This window comes from Gigantopelta aegis, chromosome 9 (genome assembly GCF_016097555.1).
Source record: "Gigantopelta aegis isolate Gae_Host chromosome 9, Gae_host_genome, whole genome shotgun sequence".
Classification (NCBI taxonomy): Eukaryota; Metazoa; Mollusca; class Gastropoda; order Neomphalida; family Peltospiridae; genus Gigantopelta; species Gigantopelta aegis.
The window spans coordinates 38,491,932-38,510,621 of record NC_054707.1 but is presented as its reverse complement, the minus strand read 5'-3'; the positions used below and the strand labels follow the sequence as shown (position 1 = coordinate 38,510,621).

General features: G+C 34.4%; 1 protein-coding gene across 1 annotated transcript in view; it reads left to right on the top strand.

Annotated features, from left to right (window-relative positions):
* The window catches only part of LOC121381572, a 29,381-nt gene extending 15,684 nt beyond the window's left edge, over window positions 1-13,697 (top strand). The window contains exons 14-27 of the mRNA XM_041510906.1: window positions 361-487; window positions 821-897; window positions 1,670-1,912; window positions 3,912-4,022; window positions 5,208-5,307; window positions 6,189-6,309; window positions 7,123-7,276; window positions 7,761-7,919; window positions 8,646-8,821; window positions 9,691-9,771; window positions 10,766-10,843; window positions 11,334-11,527; window positions 12,577-12,663; window positions 13,504-13,697. Coding sequence (XP_041366840.1) covers window positions 361-487; window positions 821-897; window positions 1,670-1,912; window positions 3,912-4,022; window positions 5,208-5,307; window positions 6,189-6,309; window positions 7,123-7,276; window positions 7,761-7,919; window positions 8,646-8,821; window positions 9,691-9,771; window positions 10,766-10,843; window positions 11,334-11,527; window positions 12,577-12,663; window positions 13,504-13,697 — 1,902 coding nt within the window. The remainder of the gene's footprint in view (window positions 1-360; window positions 488-820; window positions 898-1,669; window positions 1,913-3,911; window positions 4,023-5,207; window positions 5,308-6,188; window positions 6,310-7,122; window positions 7,277-7,760; window positions 7,920-8,645; window positions 8,822-9,690; window positions 9,772-10,765; window positions 10,844-11,333; window positions 11,528-12,576; window positions 12,664-13,503) is intronic.
* The last annotated feature ends 4,993 nt before the right edge of the window (window positions 13,698-18,690 follow it).

Genomic DNA, 18,690 nt, shown 5'->3' with positions numbered 1-18,690 from the left:
ATGCAGTAAATAAATAAATCCTAAAATAAATAAGAACTTGCATTATATCATGTCACAATTACTGAACTTTCACTTAATGGTTGCCAGGTGATCAGCATGATGAGGTGGTTTTAACACTCTTCTTTTCTTTTGTACACCTACTCTACTGCAGATTGTTTTAGCAGGTAACATTTTGTTCAGTATCATGTTGTGATTTGCTACGTATGTATCGGAGATCGCTACACAATTTTAAAACATTAAACAGTAGTTGCTAATCAATTTTCAGTTGACTAGAAATATCACTAATCAAGATTTTGAAAACAAAATGTTCCCTGTTTAGGTGTTTTTCTCAATACATGTTTGCTATATGCTGTATTTCAGAGTTTGACCAATGGCTCTGGGTTTTACAAGGCCGAAGGCAAGGAAATATTGACTGAGGGGAGACGACTTGTCCTCAGAAACAGAGAGACTGGAGAGTTCACTGATGATTTTACAAGTAAAAGCAAAGGTGATAAACATATTATGAATATTCATGATGCTAAAAACATTTAATGTAAATATTCATTATGCTTAATTCATGAGTGTCAATTTGAGAGATGGTTTGTCAAACCAGGGTTTTTGGTTGTATTCGACGATGTTAAATATTAATTAATTCCTTGTTTGCAAATAATTAATCAAATAGTGGTGGTGTGGTAACATAACAAATAACACAAGAGAAAATATTTAAAAGTTAAGTTGATGCATTTTGAGCGTAATTATTTGTTCTTGTCTTCTGTTGCAGAGAATTATTTTTGCATTAAATATAATAATAATTATGTGGGGTGTTTTTTCTTTATTATAGTTCCTGTGAGACAGCTATTGAAGTTACCAGGAGCCAGTGTTGTAGAAATCAACCCATCAGATTATCCAAACTATGATGTGAGGTTCTTTTATATATATAGAGGATGTATGTAGACAATATATCATGTTTTTTGTCTAGTATGGTATATATCTCATTCATTCATCTGCAAGTTCGAGATATAAATCATGTTTGACTAAAAACATGAAATGTTCTATTTATTATATTGTCATTTTACCTTTTTTATCAAAAATGTATACCATTAATCCATTGTAAAGCATGGTACTGACAAATTACATCTTTTTGATAAGCAATGACACTACAGTCATATTCCATACTCAAGGACCACTGAACTTTAAAATAATGTAAACTATGTAACTGACCAATGATGTCATTTTGACATTCTTCATTTGTTTTGTGTTTGGGGCGGGATTTAGCTCAGTCGGTTGAGTGCTCGCTTGAGGTGCTTGCGTCGCAGGATCAAACCACCTTAGTGGATCCATTTAGTTGATTGGATTTTTCCGATTCCAACCAGTACACCACAACTGGACAAAGGCCATGGTATGTGCTGTCCTGTATGTGGGGGAAATGCATATAAAAAATCCCTTGGAGTATTAGGAAAAATTTAGCTGTTTCCTCTGATGACTATGAGTCATAATTACCAAATGTTTGACATCCAATAGCCAATGATTAATTAATCAATTTGTTCTAGTTGTGTCGTTAAACAAAACAAACTTGTTTTTTATTTTTTTTGTTATGTGTTGATCTTACATCAATATAATATGCCAGGTGACAAATTATTATTAAACTGGTAATCAGTGTGTGTGTGTTTTTGTGTGTGTTATTTTGCAGCTATTCTTTGAAGCACAGAGCAGAAACAAGCATTTCAAGACTGGCACACAGTTTCTTTACCAAGTGTTTCCCGGCAACACGATCACGTGGAACAGGATGTTCATCCGTGCAGCCAAGGAGAACGAGGCCGACACGATCGAGAAACTCTTAACCTTCTTCCGAGGTCACCCAAAGTTCATCAACAGCCGAGAACCAAAGACAGGCAACACCGCCCTGCACTGCGCCTGCAGATTTGGGCACTATGTAAGATATTAAACAGTTATGGCGCTGTGATGAGAACGGTACGATGTTTTTTATAACCTCGGTCAATTGTTGTTTTTTTGCTACGTAAAACATCTTATCACAGTGCCATAATTGTTTTATTACTGTTCATTTTAATTAAAAAAATAATCACTCAAATTATATACAGGACAGGACGTAGCTCAATAGCTTGCTTGATGTGTGGTCGGTCTGGGATCGATCTCTGTCGGTGGGCCCATTGGGCTATTTCTCGTTCCAGCCAGTGTATCACGAGTGGTATATCAAAGGCCATGGTATGTGCTATCCTGTCTATGGGATGGTGCATATAAAAGATCCCTTGCTGCTAATTGAAAAGAGTAGTCCATGAAGTTTCCTCCCTCAAAATCTGTGTGGTCCTTAACCATATGTCCGACGCCATATAACTGTAAATAAAATGTGTCGAGTGTGTTGTTAAATAAAACATTTCCTTCAAATTATATACAAACATTCGAGCACTATGCAGTCTAGTATGCACAAGCATTTTGCATTATGATGTCATATATGAAATGTGACGACATCTGTAAGATGCTACAACTTCTGAATTGTGATGATGAAACCAGTAGTGCTTATTGGTCAGTGCTATGGGAATTTCCCCATTTTGCATTGAAAATAGTTCAATATCATGATTTATGGGTTTACAAAACCACAGAGTAGTGCAATATGTTCTTAATTGGAATAACGTAGCATTAACTAATCGGAATATACATGACATAATAATGTAACACATTGACTAGTTCTGTTTGAATACATAAGGTTTGTAATCCCGTGGATTCACTTGGCCTACAAGATCCAAGTTACTCTGTGATGAACAGTGTGACTGGTGAAAAAGAAAGGCAGTCAATAATATGTATATTTTGCAAATAAGAAAAACAATACCAGATGGAAATAGACATTTTTCTGGGAATGGTTGGTAAAATAAACTAGTTTTATGTTTCCATTTGTGATTTTATTAATACAGTGCATGCATATACATAGTCACTTTTCAGTGTAGTGTTTTAGTGTGATTTATCAATACAGTGCATATACATCTATTAGTCACTTGTCAATGTATACATTTTCTTGCAAGTACATTCAGTGTTAAAACAACAGGTTGAATCAGTGATTTTTTCACGCTTGTTATGAAAGTACATTTCTCAGAACTTACCCATTGCACATTTAAAGCTGAATTGTATTGAAACTATCGTACTATCATACTAATTTCTGTTTTGACCGGCCTCGGTGGCGTCGTGGTTAGACCATCGGTCTACAGGCTGGTAGATACTGGGTTCGGATCCCAGTCGAGGCATGGGATTTTTAATCCAGATACCAACTCCAAACCCTGAGTGAGTGCTCTGCAAGGCTCAATGGGTAGGTGTAAACCACTTGCACTGACCAGTGATCCATAACTGATTCCACAAAGGTCATGGTTTGTGCTATCCTGCCTGTGGGAAGCGCAAATAAAAGATCCCTTGCTGCCTGTCATAAAAGAGTAGCCTATGTGGCGATAGTGGGTTTCCTCTAAAAAACAGTGTCAGAATGACCATATGTTTGACATCCAATAGCCGATGATAAGATACAAAATCAATTGCTCTAGTGGTGTCGTTAAATAAAACAAACTTTACTTTTCTTTTTAATTTCTGTTTGACAATGTTTCCAAAAAGTGGAAAATGGGTTTTTTCTTCTGCATCCAGAATCTGTGCTGTTTACCGGTAATTCTCTCTTTCACGTTGTACAAATAATTAACTACTTCACTATTATAAGCTCTGTTCACTTTGTCAGCAAATACATTATACAATACTATTGTGGGAACCCTTGAATACTCGTGTCAAAATACATTCGTGAAATCACACACACAGACAGGTACATGAAAAGTGATCCTAATTCTTTCTTTGTGGGCATGGTAAATATTACTCCTAGTAAAGTAATATCAAAATATCCCCGAGACTGTTCACTAGTTGCGACTAATACCGTAGTTTATTTGTAGGAAATCGTTGCACTTTTGCTGGAGTATGGGGCCAACATAGACGCGAAGAACAACTTCCATTGTACACCTCTGTACGCAGCCATTGAAGGGCTTCACAGACGAGTGTGTCATGTGAGTAGTTATTGAATCAGTGTCATCGTAGACACTGTTGTTTAATCATTTATAGTTGGCACCACAAAAAAAGGATGATATTTCACATCCTTGAACATTATAAGTGTCCAGGCTCCCAGTTTTGTAGGGAATTTTGCCCAAATTTCTATCATTTTTGCCTGAGGATTTTCTCCAGAACTGCCCCCCCCCCACCCCCATCTTGTATGCTTATATTCTTGAAAGTGGTGAACATAAATAAGTTCTAAATTCTGTATAATTACAGTGCATATGTTTACAGGTTGAGAAAACTTTAAAGAAGCCCTTTTTAAAAATCCATTAATTTTTGTTTTTATTTACTTACTTTTCCAGTGTTTCACGATTTCTTCTTTCAGTATCTGATGTTAAATAAATCTTTGTTATGAATTGTGCACTTAACATTTGCAGGTATGTTTCAAGAGGCTATCCTGAGTTTGCTGTCATTGTAATATGTCTGTGACTCATAGAACCTTTTATTTCATACGTATGCAATCTTACTATAGTGATACAGACATTTTGAAACCGTGTGATAAATTTATTATGGACTGGAACTTTTAAATGGGGAATTCCCTTTTTAATTTTACTGCAGTTAGCACCTTTTATTTACTGACATCATATATGATTTACAAATTATGTCATATTATATTTGAAACATTACACAAGGCTGCCACAGAGTATGATTCTTAACATTAAGCAAATCCATGAAAGGAGTTTTGATCATAGATTTAACAAAGTGTTGTTATGACGTTATTTAAAAAAAAGTTTTTGTAAAACATAAAAGAAGGTATGTAATAAATACAGAACTTCACATACGTTGTTTTCATTTCCTATTTATTGCATTCGTTTATTTTGTGGTCTCGTATATATTCTTGCACAAAATAGAATTGTTGTTTTAAATATCAGTGTCTGCATATTCAGTGTGTTTCTGGTTGTTCTAATTTTTATAGTTACCCAAACTGGATTATATATACCTCCAAATATATTTGAACGCAAGGAAACATTTTTGAAGTACAACAAACATTAGGACACTTTTTTTATATACAGAAAGGAAATGTAATTTTAGTGGTTTAAAAAGGTTCTGTTAGATGGAAATATTTTTAAAATGACAACAAACTTGGGACAGTCTCTTTAATGAGTCACGTCATGTAATTTTGATTATTTGGTTTACAGTTGCTTATTGAGTGGGGCTGTGATCTTCACTGTAAGAACATCAGAGGTCAGACGCCAATAGAAAGCTGTAAAAACGATGAGTTCAGGAAGTATCTGGCAGGTGGGTTACTATCCATTAAATGTTTAGTGTTTTTTTCTTTCTGTTGAATCCCTGTATCTAACAGCTTGAACTTCACCTACAAGTTCAGAAAGTATCTGACAGGTGCATTTTATTTTCTTGAACCCTTTCCAATCCATTAAGCTATTAGTTACTGTTTTTATTAAGCTCCAAACAAACTTTCAACTTTTAGTTATTTTTTTTTTTTTTAATTAAAGGTTAACTTCATTATCAAGTAAAGTTAAAACTAGACTAAATTTGTTTTTGCCAAGTTGTATTCAAGTATCAGGAGATGACATGTATGTTTTCTTATCCAATTAAGACTGTTTAATTTTTTATTTAAAAAATCCTGCTTTAAATTGCTTCTTGGCTAAAAAGAAAAAGTACCAGTGAGTTAGCACTCTTGAATAGTGACATAATTTGTATGAGGTTTCCCATCTGCAGCTGTGTGCGATTACTTCTCTAACATTATATAAGGCCTACAATATTATGCTACAATATTCACAGATTTGTGCAATCACTACTCTATGATTATATACAATATTATCCTATGATATATTCACAGATTTGTGCAATCACTACTCTAACATTAAATACAATATTATCCTATGATACATTCACAGATTTGTACGATCACTACTCTAACATTAAATACAATATTATCCTACGATACTTTCACAGATTTGTACGATCACTACTCTAACATTAAATACAATATTATCCTACGATACTTTCACAGATTTGTACGATCACTACTCTAACATTAAATACAATATTATCCTACGATACTTTCACAGATTTGTACGATCACTACTCTAACATTAAATACAATACGATCACTACTCTAACATTAAATACAATATTATCCTATGATACTTTCACAGATCTATATGATCACTACTCCAGCATCATCCCACAGATTATGAATGGCGATATGGATCTACTGGAGGAAGTCATACGACAACATCGCTCTGGTGAACATGTCTTCTGCTCGCTGACAAGTAGGCAAGTGACATGTCATGGTGTGTCTACAGACTAATGTTCAGGGGTGGGAATTCTTCTCAGATCAGCTGTTTTTCTCTCATGGAACATTGCATTTCCTTACATTTTAATCGTCCTTTCTGCCAAAATGTGTCCAATGGCACAGATTTTAACCTAGGATTTCAAAAATTCCAGGACCCCTCTAGATTTCCTGGTTTTTTTTTCAGTTGACCAATTCCCATCTCTGAATGTTTCATTTTGCTTTTTTAGGCTATAAGTATAAAAAAATTACCAATTGACGTTCCTTAAATTCAATCCAATAATTGTCTGGGAATATTACACAAATAATATATGTAGATTTGTTTTTATTATTATTAATACAATTGTACAATAAAAAGCAATATTATACTAATATACTATGATTTTTTTTATCAGTTGGATAAAGTTATCTGTAGTTAATCTTATCTAGCAGTTACTGTAAATGTTTGGTAAATTTGCATAGTAATATATGTATATATTTTGGTGTGCAAATATTATCCTTGAAAAATAGAATGTGTGTAATTGTCAATTTATGGTGTTAGGAAAAGGTATCAAGTTAAAAAAACAAACAAAAAACCGTTGAACAATATATATATAAAAAAAGTCATTTATATTTTGAATGACTTTTTTCTTTTGTACTTCATTTTTTTTTAGGTCAGGTGAAGTATTCTTAAAAGAGAAAATGCTCCCAAGTTTTTTCCATATAATGAAAACCTATTTTCCGAAAGACGTATGTCTAGATACAGAGCATTTTGAATAAATGATGGTCACTAATGGTATTTACTGGTTACCAAACAGATGCGTGAATGGCTCAACTCTCCTGCACACAGCAGCGTACTACGGACACAAGTCGTCAATACAAGAACTCCTCCGTCAGAGAGTCGGGATCAACTTGAAAGATTACAAGGGAGCCACACCTCTCCACAGGGCCAAGGATCACGACACCATACAGGTAATAAGCAATGGCAGACACAGCAAGTTTAAAAAATGGGAGGAGGCTGTTAAGTATTACGTTTTTCTCAAAATGACTTAAGTGGACATATTGCATTTTGGAAATGAACTCTTCACTTTTTGTGTTATATAGATACATTACCGACTCTCAAACAAGTGCACTCCTCCCCTATGACTAGTAGTCTGGTCCGAACATCCCAAAAGCCAATGGAATGGCCTAAATTCTTCTACTGTATGCTCCCTCTAGTTCCGGTCACGTGACTGTAACTTCCTTTTTTTTTTCTCTGAGCACATCACATGGAAAACAGGAAGCAGGGAGGCTCGGGCGGGAATAAATCCTTGAGGACAGGTTATGTATCTATAAAAGAGAAAACACCTCAAGTTTTCTCCATTTCTTTTCCACATTACCTGTCCTCAAACAAGTGCAGCATTCAACAGTGTGAAATGTTGTTTCGATGGTAAATAGTCTGTTGATGTTTCTGTAGATGTTGTTGGAGTCTGGAGCCGTGTTAAACGCGGTGGACACTGAAGGGAACACTCCACTACACGTCAAGTGTTACGGTGAGATGGACAAGCCCTCAGATTTGACTTCCATCGAATTACTCCTCAGTGAAGGTGCAGATCCAGTCAGGCGGAACAACAGGGTATGCAAGTTAATCCTGCAATCACTACTTATATATATTGGCAAAATATTGGGATTTATACTCAGTACCAGCCTTCATTTTAAGTGATTGTTTTTTTTATTCAATTTGTTTTTAAAGTTTGGCTTGGTATTTAAGGAAAAGGAAAACTGGTTTGGAAATAACAAACTTTTTGTCACGGGAATACTTTACCACTAAACTACATCCCTAACTCATCACACCTGAAGAGAGTTCTTTAGGTAGGAGTATATCCAAATAGCACTCACCAGGTTAAAGTTTGAAGTGTACCTAACTTTTAATACCGCAGTTAACACTGATTGCCATTGATTAACAAATTTGACATAAAATGTGATTTCATTTAGCCAGTATTTTTCAGTAATTTAATTTGAAGTATTACCAATGTGCCAGATACTATTGTGCTTGGAATATGTGCAGGATCCTAGTACTTTTTGTGTGAAACTATAGCATGTCTAAAAAGCCCTATTTTTCTAATTTACCTTAAAGGGTGAGGGAGTTGTAATATTTATATCCATGGTGATTAAAACTTTGTAACAGTTGTAGCCTCATATGTTACTATTGTCATCCATGGGATTTGCTTTGGTGATATTCACCCTATACCATCAAACTACATCTTGCCCTACACGTTTAAGAGACAAATCATGATTAAAAACAACAACCATCCGTGCTGAATGTTGAAGCCTGTGAGTATGTGGTTGTTTTCTTCTTCAGAATCTGTTGCCAATCCACTGCTGTGCGATGCAGGGTCGCGTGGATGTGATGAAGATGCTGATAAAGGCGGACGGCGATGAGAAGATCCTGAAAGCTCTCAACAGTGAGGAAGGCCGCAATCCTCCCAGTCTCATTCACCTGGCTTTAGCCAACGACTTCCTCCAGTGTGCAGACTGGTAATGTTACACTATTAAATAGGTTTATTTGTTTAGCCATTGGAGCCATACCTTAACCAAAGATAACTGGGCAGGCACTTAAAAAACTCTTTAAAACAAATTAAAAGAGTAGTCTTTAATATTTTTGGGGGAAGGTGCAGTTGCCCTAAAATAACTGGGCATGGGGTTTAAAAAAAGTATTAAAAAGCATGGACAACAGACCTCAACATGAAAAAAATTGATGGTAGTGAATAATAGCTCCTCTATGTAGATTGTGGGAAGCAATTTAACATATATTACCATATTAATACTATATAAAAAGTTAAAGTTAAACTTTGTTTTGTTTAAAAACACCACTAGAGGACATAAAACATTGGCTATTGGATGTCAAACATTGGGTAATTTTTTACATGTAGTCTTAGACAGGAAAACCTTCTACATTTTCCCATTAATAGCCAGGGAACATTTATATGCACCATCCCATAGAGAGGATAGCACATACCCTGACCTTTGATATACTAGTCGTGGTGCACATGCTGGAACGAGAAATAGCCCAATTTTTTATAGCACTGACTGATGCTATATAAATTCACAGGCTAAAGTGAGCTGAAAATTACTCTCCTTGAACTAGTCTCAAGGGAGTGCTGGGGAGTAGGAGTCACAGCTCCCGTTAAATGACAAGGTCTGGCACTAAAAGATCCCTTCTAAACTAAAAGGGCACTCTCTAATATTGTTCTGGGGAGGTGCAATTACCTTCCTTCCTGCTTCCACTCTTCTAGGTATAACTCTGGCTGTGACTTCATTTAAAGTCCTCTTTGTTTACTCTGACTGTGGTAAATATACAATGTTGTGTATCACTAGGTAAACATCATGTTATATTTTTTTAACAGGCTGTTGCAGAATGGATTTAAATTTAAAGCCAAAGAGATCGATATTCTTCTCAAGAGAGTGCTGACTGATCAGATCAAATTGTAAGTGTGTGTGTGTGAGTGAGTGAGTGAGTGAGTGAGTGAGTGAGTGTGTGTGTGTGTGTGTGTGTGTGTGTGTGTGTGTGTGTGTGTGTGTGTTAAAGCTGTGATCTCAAGTATATTTTTTATAATTTTAAATCATTTATGTTTGTTTCTTCTCTCACTGTGATCTTACATTTCTGAAGATAGCAATAATAGGGTCAATATTTACATTTACCCGGTAGCTCAACATAAAAGTTTTTTGCATTTAGCACCATTTTTCACAAACCATAAGTCCTAAATCTTAAAACTTGATAAAAAAAAAGAAGGCATATCCATATTGCAATAATTATAATTTAAAAAATAAAATATGGTTTTTGATGCAAAATTGGAAATTTTAAAAATAAAAGGTTCCAAAAAGTTGGTTGTAGTAAATATTTCTTTACTTAATATTCTTTGGTTTCCATAGACGTTCACTTTTCACCATTCACGCGTGAACAGAAGAACAAAAAAGTCATTTTCAAAGTGCAGGCCCTATAAGCGTTCACGTGTCACTTTACACGTTCAAGTCATGGGTGATGTGTGAATAAAGAAACGAACATGCTCGTTTTTTGTGACATGAACAACAAAGTACAGTTACATTAGATTTGTAAATATGCATTTTAAAATAATTTTATCCTCGTTGTTTGGCAAAAATAGCTTTGTAATTGCAAAATAAACCTACATAATGCAAAAACTATTACATTATGTTGAAAACGTAGTTTCTTCCTGCATGGAATTTGGGTACATTTTACCAAAATCTTTATATAGGTATAATTAGATTGTGGTATGGTATGGTATGGAAATTATGATATGGTTACAAGTGAACTCAGTCTGTGAACTTGGTGAAAACCGTCATGAAAGTGAATTGTGAAATATTAATCATGACACGTGAAAAGTGAACTTTATGGAAACCTAGCCTAAGATCTGTCTGTGGATCTATCTATACATGAAACAAATATACCGTTTGTGATTACAGAACTAATCGAGCTGATGCTGTGAAATTTCTGTTAGATTGCGGAGCAGACCCAAATCCATCTTACCCAGATGGCAACTCGTAAGTTTAAACATATTTCTGTTAATAGGTTTTGTATTATTGAGGAAAGTAATTAAATCCAAAATTTAGTGGATTTTTTTTTTTAAATACCTGTAATGACTTTAAACACTGTATTTTGGAACTTTAGATATTGTTTGTAGTAATTGTATCCCACATGGTTTTCTCACATGAACTAGTTCTGTCTTTAAAATGCAGTGATGAAAGAACAGACACGTGTGCAGGTGTGTGTGTCTAGACTGTTACAAGCAAAGTTTATAAGGAGTGGGTCAAGTCATGCTATGCTGGAATATATATTGAAAAAAAGTGAGGGTAGAAAATTTGCTTAAGCAGGGGTATGTGTTTTGTCTCCTGAAACCCACCCTCTGCACACGCACCTGGAGACCAGTATATTCCTAGAGATCTCTGTATTTCTTCAGAAGGAAATATTTTATTTAACAAAGCACTTAACACATTTTATATACGGTTATATGGTGTCAGAATATTTCTTCAGAGCACTGCATTATGCTGCCAGCCTGCCTGGCTCAACTGACATTCTGGAGACACTGCTGGCGTACGGAGCGGAGGCTGACTGTGTGAATGATGATGGATGCACACCGCTGTTCTTCGCCACACAGGCCAACAACCAGTTTGCTGCTTGTGTTCTCATTGCACAGGGGACAAATGTTAGGCAGAAAAACTTCCAAGGTAATCATAACTTGTAGGAACGGTTGTATAAAATATCAAAGACACTTAACTTTATTCAGAATTAACCAGTCAAAATTTTCACTTTTCTTTTTGGAAAGGAGCAGTCATTTCTGTTTTTCAATCCTAGGTTATTGATTAAAATATGTGCTATTGCAACTGATAGTATAATATAAGCTTCATTTGCATGGACAGTTGAATTGAATTTAAATGGTGATTTAATTGTTGTAAATATGTTTCAGGTGCAGAATTTCAGTTGTGAGTAAAAACAAAGATACAGATGGTTTCGACAAACTAGAGTAACCAGTTTGGAAGGAGGTGCAAGTTGGGGTGCAAACTTAAAACAGATTACTTCTAAAATGTTATGGTTGTCTGATTACAGTCAAATGTTATTATTCTGACCTTTGTCTCAGTAGCCCGGGATATCTGGAAGACGAAAAATGATTCCATGACATAATTAAAAATAAAATAAAAATTATATGATATTAAACTAGCTTCCATTTCATATCATGTTTATCCTGAGTGAAATTATTTTCAGTTGTTACAAGTTTTAGCGAGTGACAATGAAAATTATTTCACGAGGGACAAACATGATACAAAATGGTAGCAAGTTTAATATCCTATTTATTACCCATAATCGATCATAATTTTTATCACTCAACTCTTTTGGTTGACATTCCTGTAAGGTGGTAGTGCGCCAGTTGATGACGTCATCATGTGACGTCAAAGTGTTACATCCCACTTGGCGTTCTAGTGGGACATATCACTTTGATATGAAACCAGATATTTTTAACCATATGGGTAATAATATGTTTATCCACCATTATCTCGAGGCGATTTGTTTGGTCCTTTCAACACTGAGATAACGAAGTATCGAGTTCGAGTAAGGAGATACATGTACTCGCATTCTGAGATCTATAAGAAATGGCATTTTAAACACTTTTCCAAAAAAATTTAAATTATTTTTATTAAAAAAATACTATGTGTAAGTGTTGTACAATGCATTTTGAAAATGTTTTATGCACTGTCTAGTATATTAAATTCTTTTTCAGGCCTGACTGCATTTGACAACATTGTGGATTTTGATGAATGGATTGATTCTGGATACTTTACAGATGAAATTAAAGCAAGGCTGAAAGGTATTTTATTACATCATTAAAGGAACATACCGTAGTTTTTAAACACTAAGGCATATTTTTCACTATTAAAGCATTTTTGATAACTGAAATCAAACATTACTTATATTTATTGTTTAGATTATCCACTTCCGAACAACTAAAGTGTTTCTGGTGATCCTGGTGTTTCTATTACCACAAAATGCATTTTTTATATTTTTAAAAACGCACATGCGTCTAAGAAGTAACACTTATGGAGTTACGTTTTAGTCTATTTTTAAGGGTATTTCAACATGATAGCCTCTTGTTGCACTCTGTTGTATTCAAATTTGTTACAGGTTTGTAAATTAACCAAACTTGGTGTCCATTTTTTCCGGTTGAAACTAGGGTTTAGGTGAAAAATATACCTTAGTGTTTAAAAACTAGGGTCTGTCTCTTTAATATCAGCTTCTTATGCTTGGCACACACCTACCAATTAACGCCAACTCGACAGTTGGATTGGCATTAATTGGTAGGTGTGTGCAGGGGAAAGACGACACAGTCGTGTCTAATTTTCAGTTTTATCCGGACTAGACAGTCATATTGGCTGGTTTGTGCAGGTGCATATTTTCAGACTACTGCCGACTTGACGGTCAAGTCTGCATTAATTGGTAGGTGTGTGCCAAGCATTAGACTTTATAAAATTTGGCAAATTCAGACATAAGGCTTGGGTGGGGATGGTAATGAAGAATTTGAACAAAAAATATTTGAACAATTTTCATAATGAAGACGCGACAAAACTAACCTGTATGAAATATCTCTGATATACCTAATGAGCGAGTAAGCCTGTTTTTAAAAAATAAATAATGTGGTCTTCATTCACAGCATACAGCTTAAAGCATGCCCGCGACCTGATCCGGGCCATTTCAAAACGGGTCAAGCCAAACCCATCCCAGTCAAGACCAGACCACATTCCATCAGACCAGATGATCCACATTCCATCAGACCTACGCCATCCATGCCGTCCACGGATAACAGTCCTTCACGAACATCATGATGCTGCCACCCATCACGGATAACGTTCAGTCAGAGAACATCAGCCGTGATGCTGCCACCCATCCGACAAGAGACAACTTTCTACTCCTGCTAAACTCAGAATTGATAGGCACTCATAATAAAAGAGAACATCAGCCGTGATGCTGCCACCCATCCGACAAGAGACAACTTTCTACTCCTGCTAAACTCTCATAATAAAAGAGAACATCAGCCGTGATGCTGCCACCCATCCGACAAGAGACAACTTTCTACTCCTGCTAAACTCAGAATTGATAGGCACTCATAATAAAAGAGAACATCAGCCGTGATGCTGCCACCCACCTGGCAAGAGACAATTTTCTACTCCTGCTAAATTCAAAACTGATAGGTTTTTATAGTAACAGAGACTAACATCCATATATGTGATTATGCCAGAGAACAGTGACATATTCAGGAGCGTTAGTGCTCCTGGACAGTTCCACTGGTTTTTCTTTGTATCCTGTCATATCACTTTTATTTAATACTAAACACAAAAAGCCCAGTATAGTGAGTACCCGGCCACCTGAACATAACTTGTGGTTATCAGGCATAATTTGACAGCATTTTTGTTTTTTCTAAATTTTATAGAAAAAGTGTTGAATTTTGTTTTTCTTCCTAGATTTGAATGTTGTTTTTTCTGCTAGAGTTTTCCTGCTTGTTTGTTACCCTGTTTTTCTTGATTTGACAGAATCTATTTGTTGCTTGTGTTGATAAAGAGTGGACAATTTTAGTGAATGTTATACGTTTATCACAATATCTAATTAGGTGGGGTTAGTATCACCATTATGATAATCTAATTGGTCATTTGTTTTTATTCCTATAAATCTGATTGATATATTAACACCATTATGATAATATGGTGAAACATGATTGGACTTTTTTAGTTGTTTTTATTGTATGTAATAGAAATCTAATTGGTAGTTTGTTTGTATTCCTATAAATCTGATTGATATATTAACACCATTATGATAGATGGTGTAACATGATTGGACTAACTTTGTTGTTATTATTGTATGTAATAGAAATCTAATTGGTAGTTTGTTTTTATTCCTATAAATCGGATTGGTTGTTTGGCACCAATGTTATAAGATAATGGATTTAAAATAGATAAGTTTTCTTTGGTATAGAAAATATATTTAACAGTAGTTTGTTGCCAGTATCATGTTGTACTATATTTTCTGCAATAAAAACAAATGATGTACCTCCTGATCTCATAGAAAATATAATTGTTAAAAATACTGGTTTTAACCAGTGCAGTAGTTTCAACAAATGTATATTAACTCAAATGTATATTAACTCAAATGTATGTTAACTGTATATTATTGATAATCATGAATATTTTATGATATATTTAGGTGTTTACTTTAGGCGGTCTTTCCATTAGCATGGTTCTCAATGTGTGACTCGCCACTTAGTGGTTGTACCGGTATGACTAGTACATTTCCATTGAGGTGTTCTTATGATGTGGTTTCTTCCATGTGATGTAATTTCATGGATTTCCCTTGTGGTGCTAGGTGCACGGCTGGAAAAACAAGCATTCTGAGAGTACTGCTAAAGCAATACAGGTCCCCTACTAGGCCCAACAAATATTTGTATCTTCTGAGTTCAAGGACCATAATTCTGTGACACATGGGTAAATTGCCATGAAAGTTAAACTTGATCTGTAATTGTACATGATAAAGCTATGTACAAAATTTCATCTCAGTATCTTCAGGATTTATTGCAAAAAACTAAAATTTCATCTCAGTATCTTCAGTATTTATTGCAAAAAACTAAAATTTCATCTCAGTATCTTCAGGATTTATTGCAAAAAACAAAAATTTCATCTCAGTATCTTCAGGATTTATTGCAAAAAACAAAACCAGTCTGGAAAAAAAATTCATGTGAGTTCAACTAAATGTTGATACATGATCAAGTTTGTTTTTGCTGCACGACTAGCACCCATGTCAATGGAAAGACATCAATGTAAATCAACTTATTATAAGATTTGTCCTCTTTATTTTTATATTTCTTTTATAGTCAGAGACAGATCTAGGAGGGGGGGGGGGACATGGGCCCACCCACCCCCTAAATTTTGTGACAGTTATAATTTTATTATATACATGTATTAATTTTATTTATTTTTTATGATTCCCTCCAAACCTCCCCCAAAGTTCTATTGGCATTCCGCCTCATGTCAATGGGACCCACCTAAATGGATTTTCTGGATCCACCACTGAAAATGCTGTGCCTAACTGCAGTTAAAAAAATGGGTGTTGGGATAATGGTTTATGCATAGCAAAAACTGATATTTACTACACTTTGACTAAACATTTATAATTGATTGTGCTTAGAATTTCATGGCTACAGTGAAACCCTAACCCACAAAAAAAAATAAAAAAATAATAATAATAAATTAAAAATAATATTTATTAATACATGTATTTCAGTGACAAAAGTTTCTAACATTTTTCAGATTTATAATATCACATATATTTTCTTCAGTTCCAGCATTTAAACAAAAATAATAAAAAGAAATCAACATTCTATGAAGTTTATTTCTTATATTTAGACTCGATTAACTCAAAGAAAAAAATATAGTGAGAACCATTCTCTTTGCAATCAATGCATAAAATTCTTTAAAATATAATACAAGAGTCCGTTTCTTTTTTTGTGCCTCTAACAATTTGTGCCAAAATTACTGTAAACTGATAAATGTCGAAAATGAAACAAAGCAAATTTTCACATGCAAATTCCATGACCAATGATCTCCATTGTGTACTCCGTATTAAAATTTTATATGGATCACCTGTAAGGTGGATCTTAAAATGGGCAGTTCTGTGATTTTGATCTCTATGTGTAGGGCTATCCTTGACCCTCACGTGTGTAGGAATAGGGGTTATTTTTGCATTTGGGTCTTAAGGCCCGTTTTCCATTAACAAGATTTCGCATGCGAGTTTATCAATACAATGCATTTACATAGCACGTTTTCCATATATGGGATTCCTCGCGCAGGCACTGAAAAAAAAAAGTCAATTGATGAGCGATTTTTTGTGTGTTTTTCATGAGCGATGATGTCATAATGTGAAACACTTACTTTCAGCCTATAAGTACACTCCAACAATGTAAAATTTTGTATAGTAATCCGCTTGCAAAAATGCAGGTATGGAAAAGCACATTTCCCTTCGCGAAAACACGCACAATAAAACACACACAGAATCACTTTTAATGGAAAGCAGGCCTTAAGCTTAGGTTATTCATTCGAACCACACGCCATCCCACCCTATATGGTCACACGCAGTGATGCTTTACTGTATGTGTGTATGACTAATCTTACTTTATATATATGTATATATTATGACTGATTACATAATTATTATTTGATTGCCAAAATTGTCATTTATGTTCTGACATTTTTATGCCTTATATCTTTACATGACAAATATACATATACCTTTGTTATTAAAAAGTTAAACACCTCTGTCAGCATTGATACCAATTAGTGTATTTAACAGATTGGTATAATATGTTTTTTTTATATCTTTTACTCTGGAAATAATTTATTATTAATTTTTATAGATGTGAATCTCAACAGTTACATGTACATGTTTTATAATATATTTTATTTATTGTCTAACAACATACATATATTATACTTGTCTTGAAGTGTGAATGTTTTATAATCCTTTTACTCCACTGTTATTAAAAACAGATCAAGTTTTGATTTGAATAAAATGTTTTACACATCTACAATGTATGTATAAATCAATTTTTAAAAATTAAAGAAACATATTGCTAATAATTTATTTTTAAATATGAATAAAGTGGGGTGTTTTTTTTAAACAAAATGTATGTGTGATTGATTGAGCTGCATTCCATACATTCCAAAAGTTAAAAGAAAATATTTCACTATGAGATTTGCTAATTGCCAAGACAGCATATAGCTCAATGGTGGAATGCTTGCTTGAAGTTCAAAAGGTCATGAGAATGATCTTTCTCGATAAGACTCATTCCACCATCCCCCATCACAACAGTTGCCTCACAGTTGGTATATCAAGGGCTGTGTTACATGTATGTAATATCCTGGGCCTATATTTTTGAAGCAATCTTAGCCTACGAAATCGTTAAATCATTGTAAACTATGACATCACTATGGCATGTGCTGTAGTGACGTCACACCCTACGGTGGTTTTACGATTTCGTAGCGCTAAGATAGCTTTGAAAATATGGGCCCTGTCTACGAGGAAGTGTATATGAAAGAGCCCTAGGATTAACCTAAGTGGTACTTGAGTAAAGAAAGAAATGTTTTATTTAACAATGCACTCAACACATTTTATTTACGGTTATATGGCATCATACATATGGTTATGGACCACACAGATGATGGTAGGAAACCCGCTGTTGCCACTTCATGGGTTACTCTTTTCATTTAGCAGCAAGGGATCATTTATATGTACCATCCCATAGACAGGATAGCCTTTGATATACCAGTCGTGGTGCACTGGATGGAGCGAGAAATAGGGTACTTGAATAATTCAGATGGTTTTTTCTCATTTAACCAGATGTCAAAATAACCATAGTTTAAATTGTGACGAGGTGTCTTTAAGTATTCCTTTCTTTGTAAAATGTCACCCAAGTACCTTTAAATTTTAAAGTGTTATACACAGAATGTAGATTTGGTTCTGTCATCAAACTGCCGGACACAGAAAATGTATGGAAATATACATTGTTAAATCGATTAAGTGGCTACAACTTTGGTTTATTTTTAGTTTAAGCGGACATTGTAAAAAAGATACATATATTTTTTAAACATGTGATGGTTATTTATTATTTCTTTTTTAATTTATGACATGACCAACTATTGATTAAATATAAATAAAATGTGATATATGTCTAATTTAAATTTATTTTTCCTATTTATTCACAATTGTGGTCTTAGACATGTGTGATATTTGTGTGAAATGACTGTGATACTTTCATACCTGTATATTTTGTACTTTACTTTTATTTGTGAATATT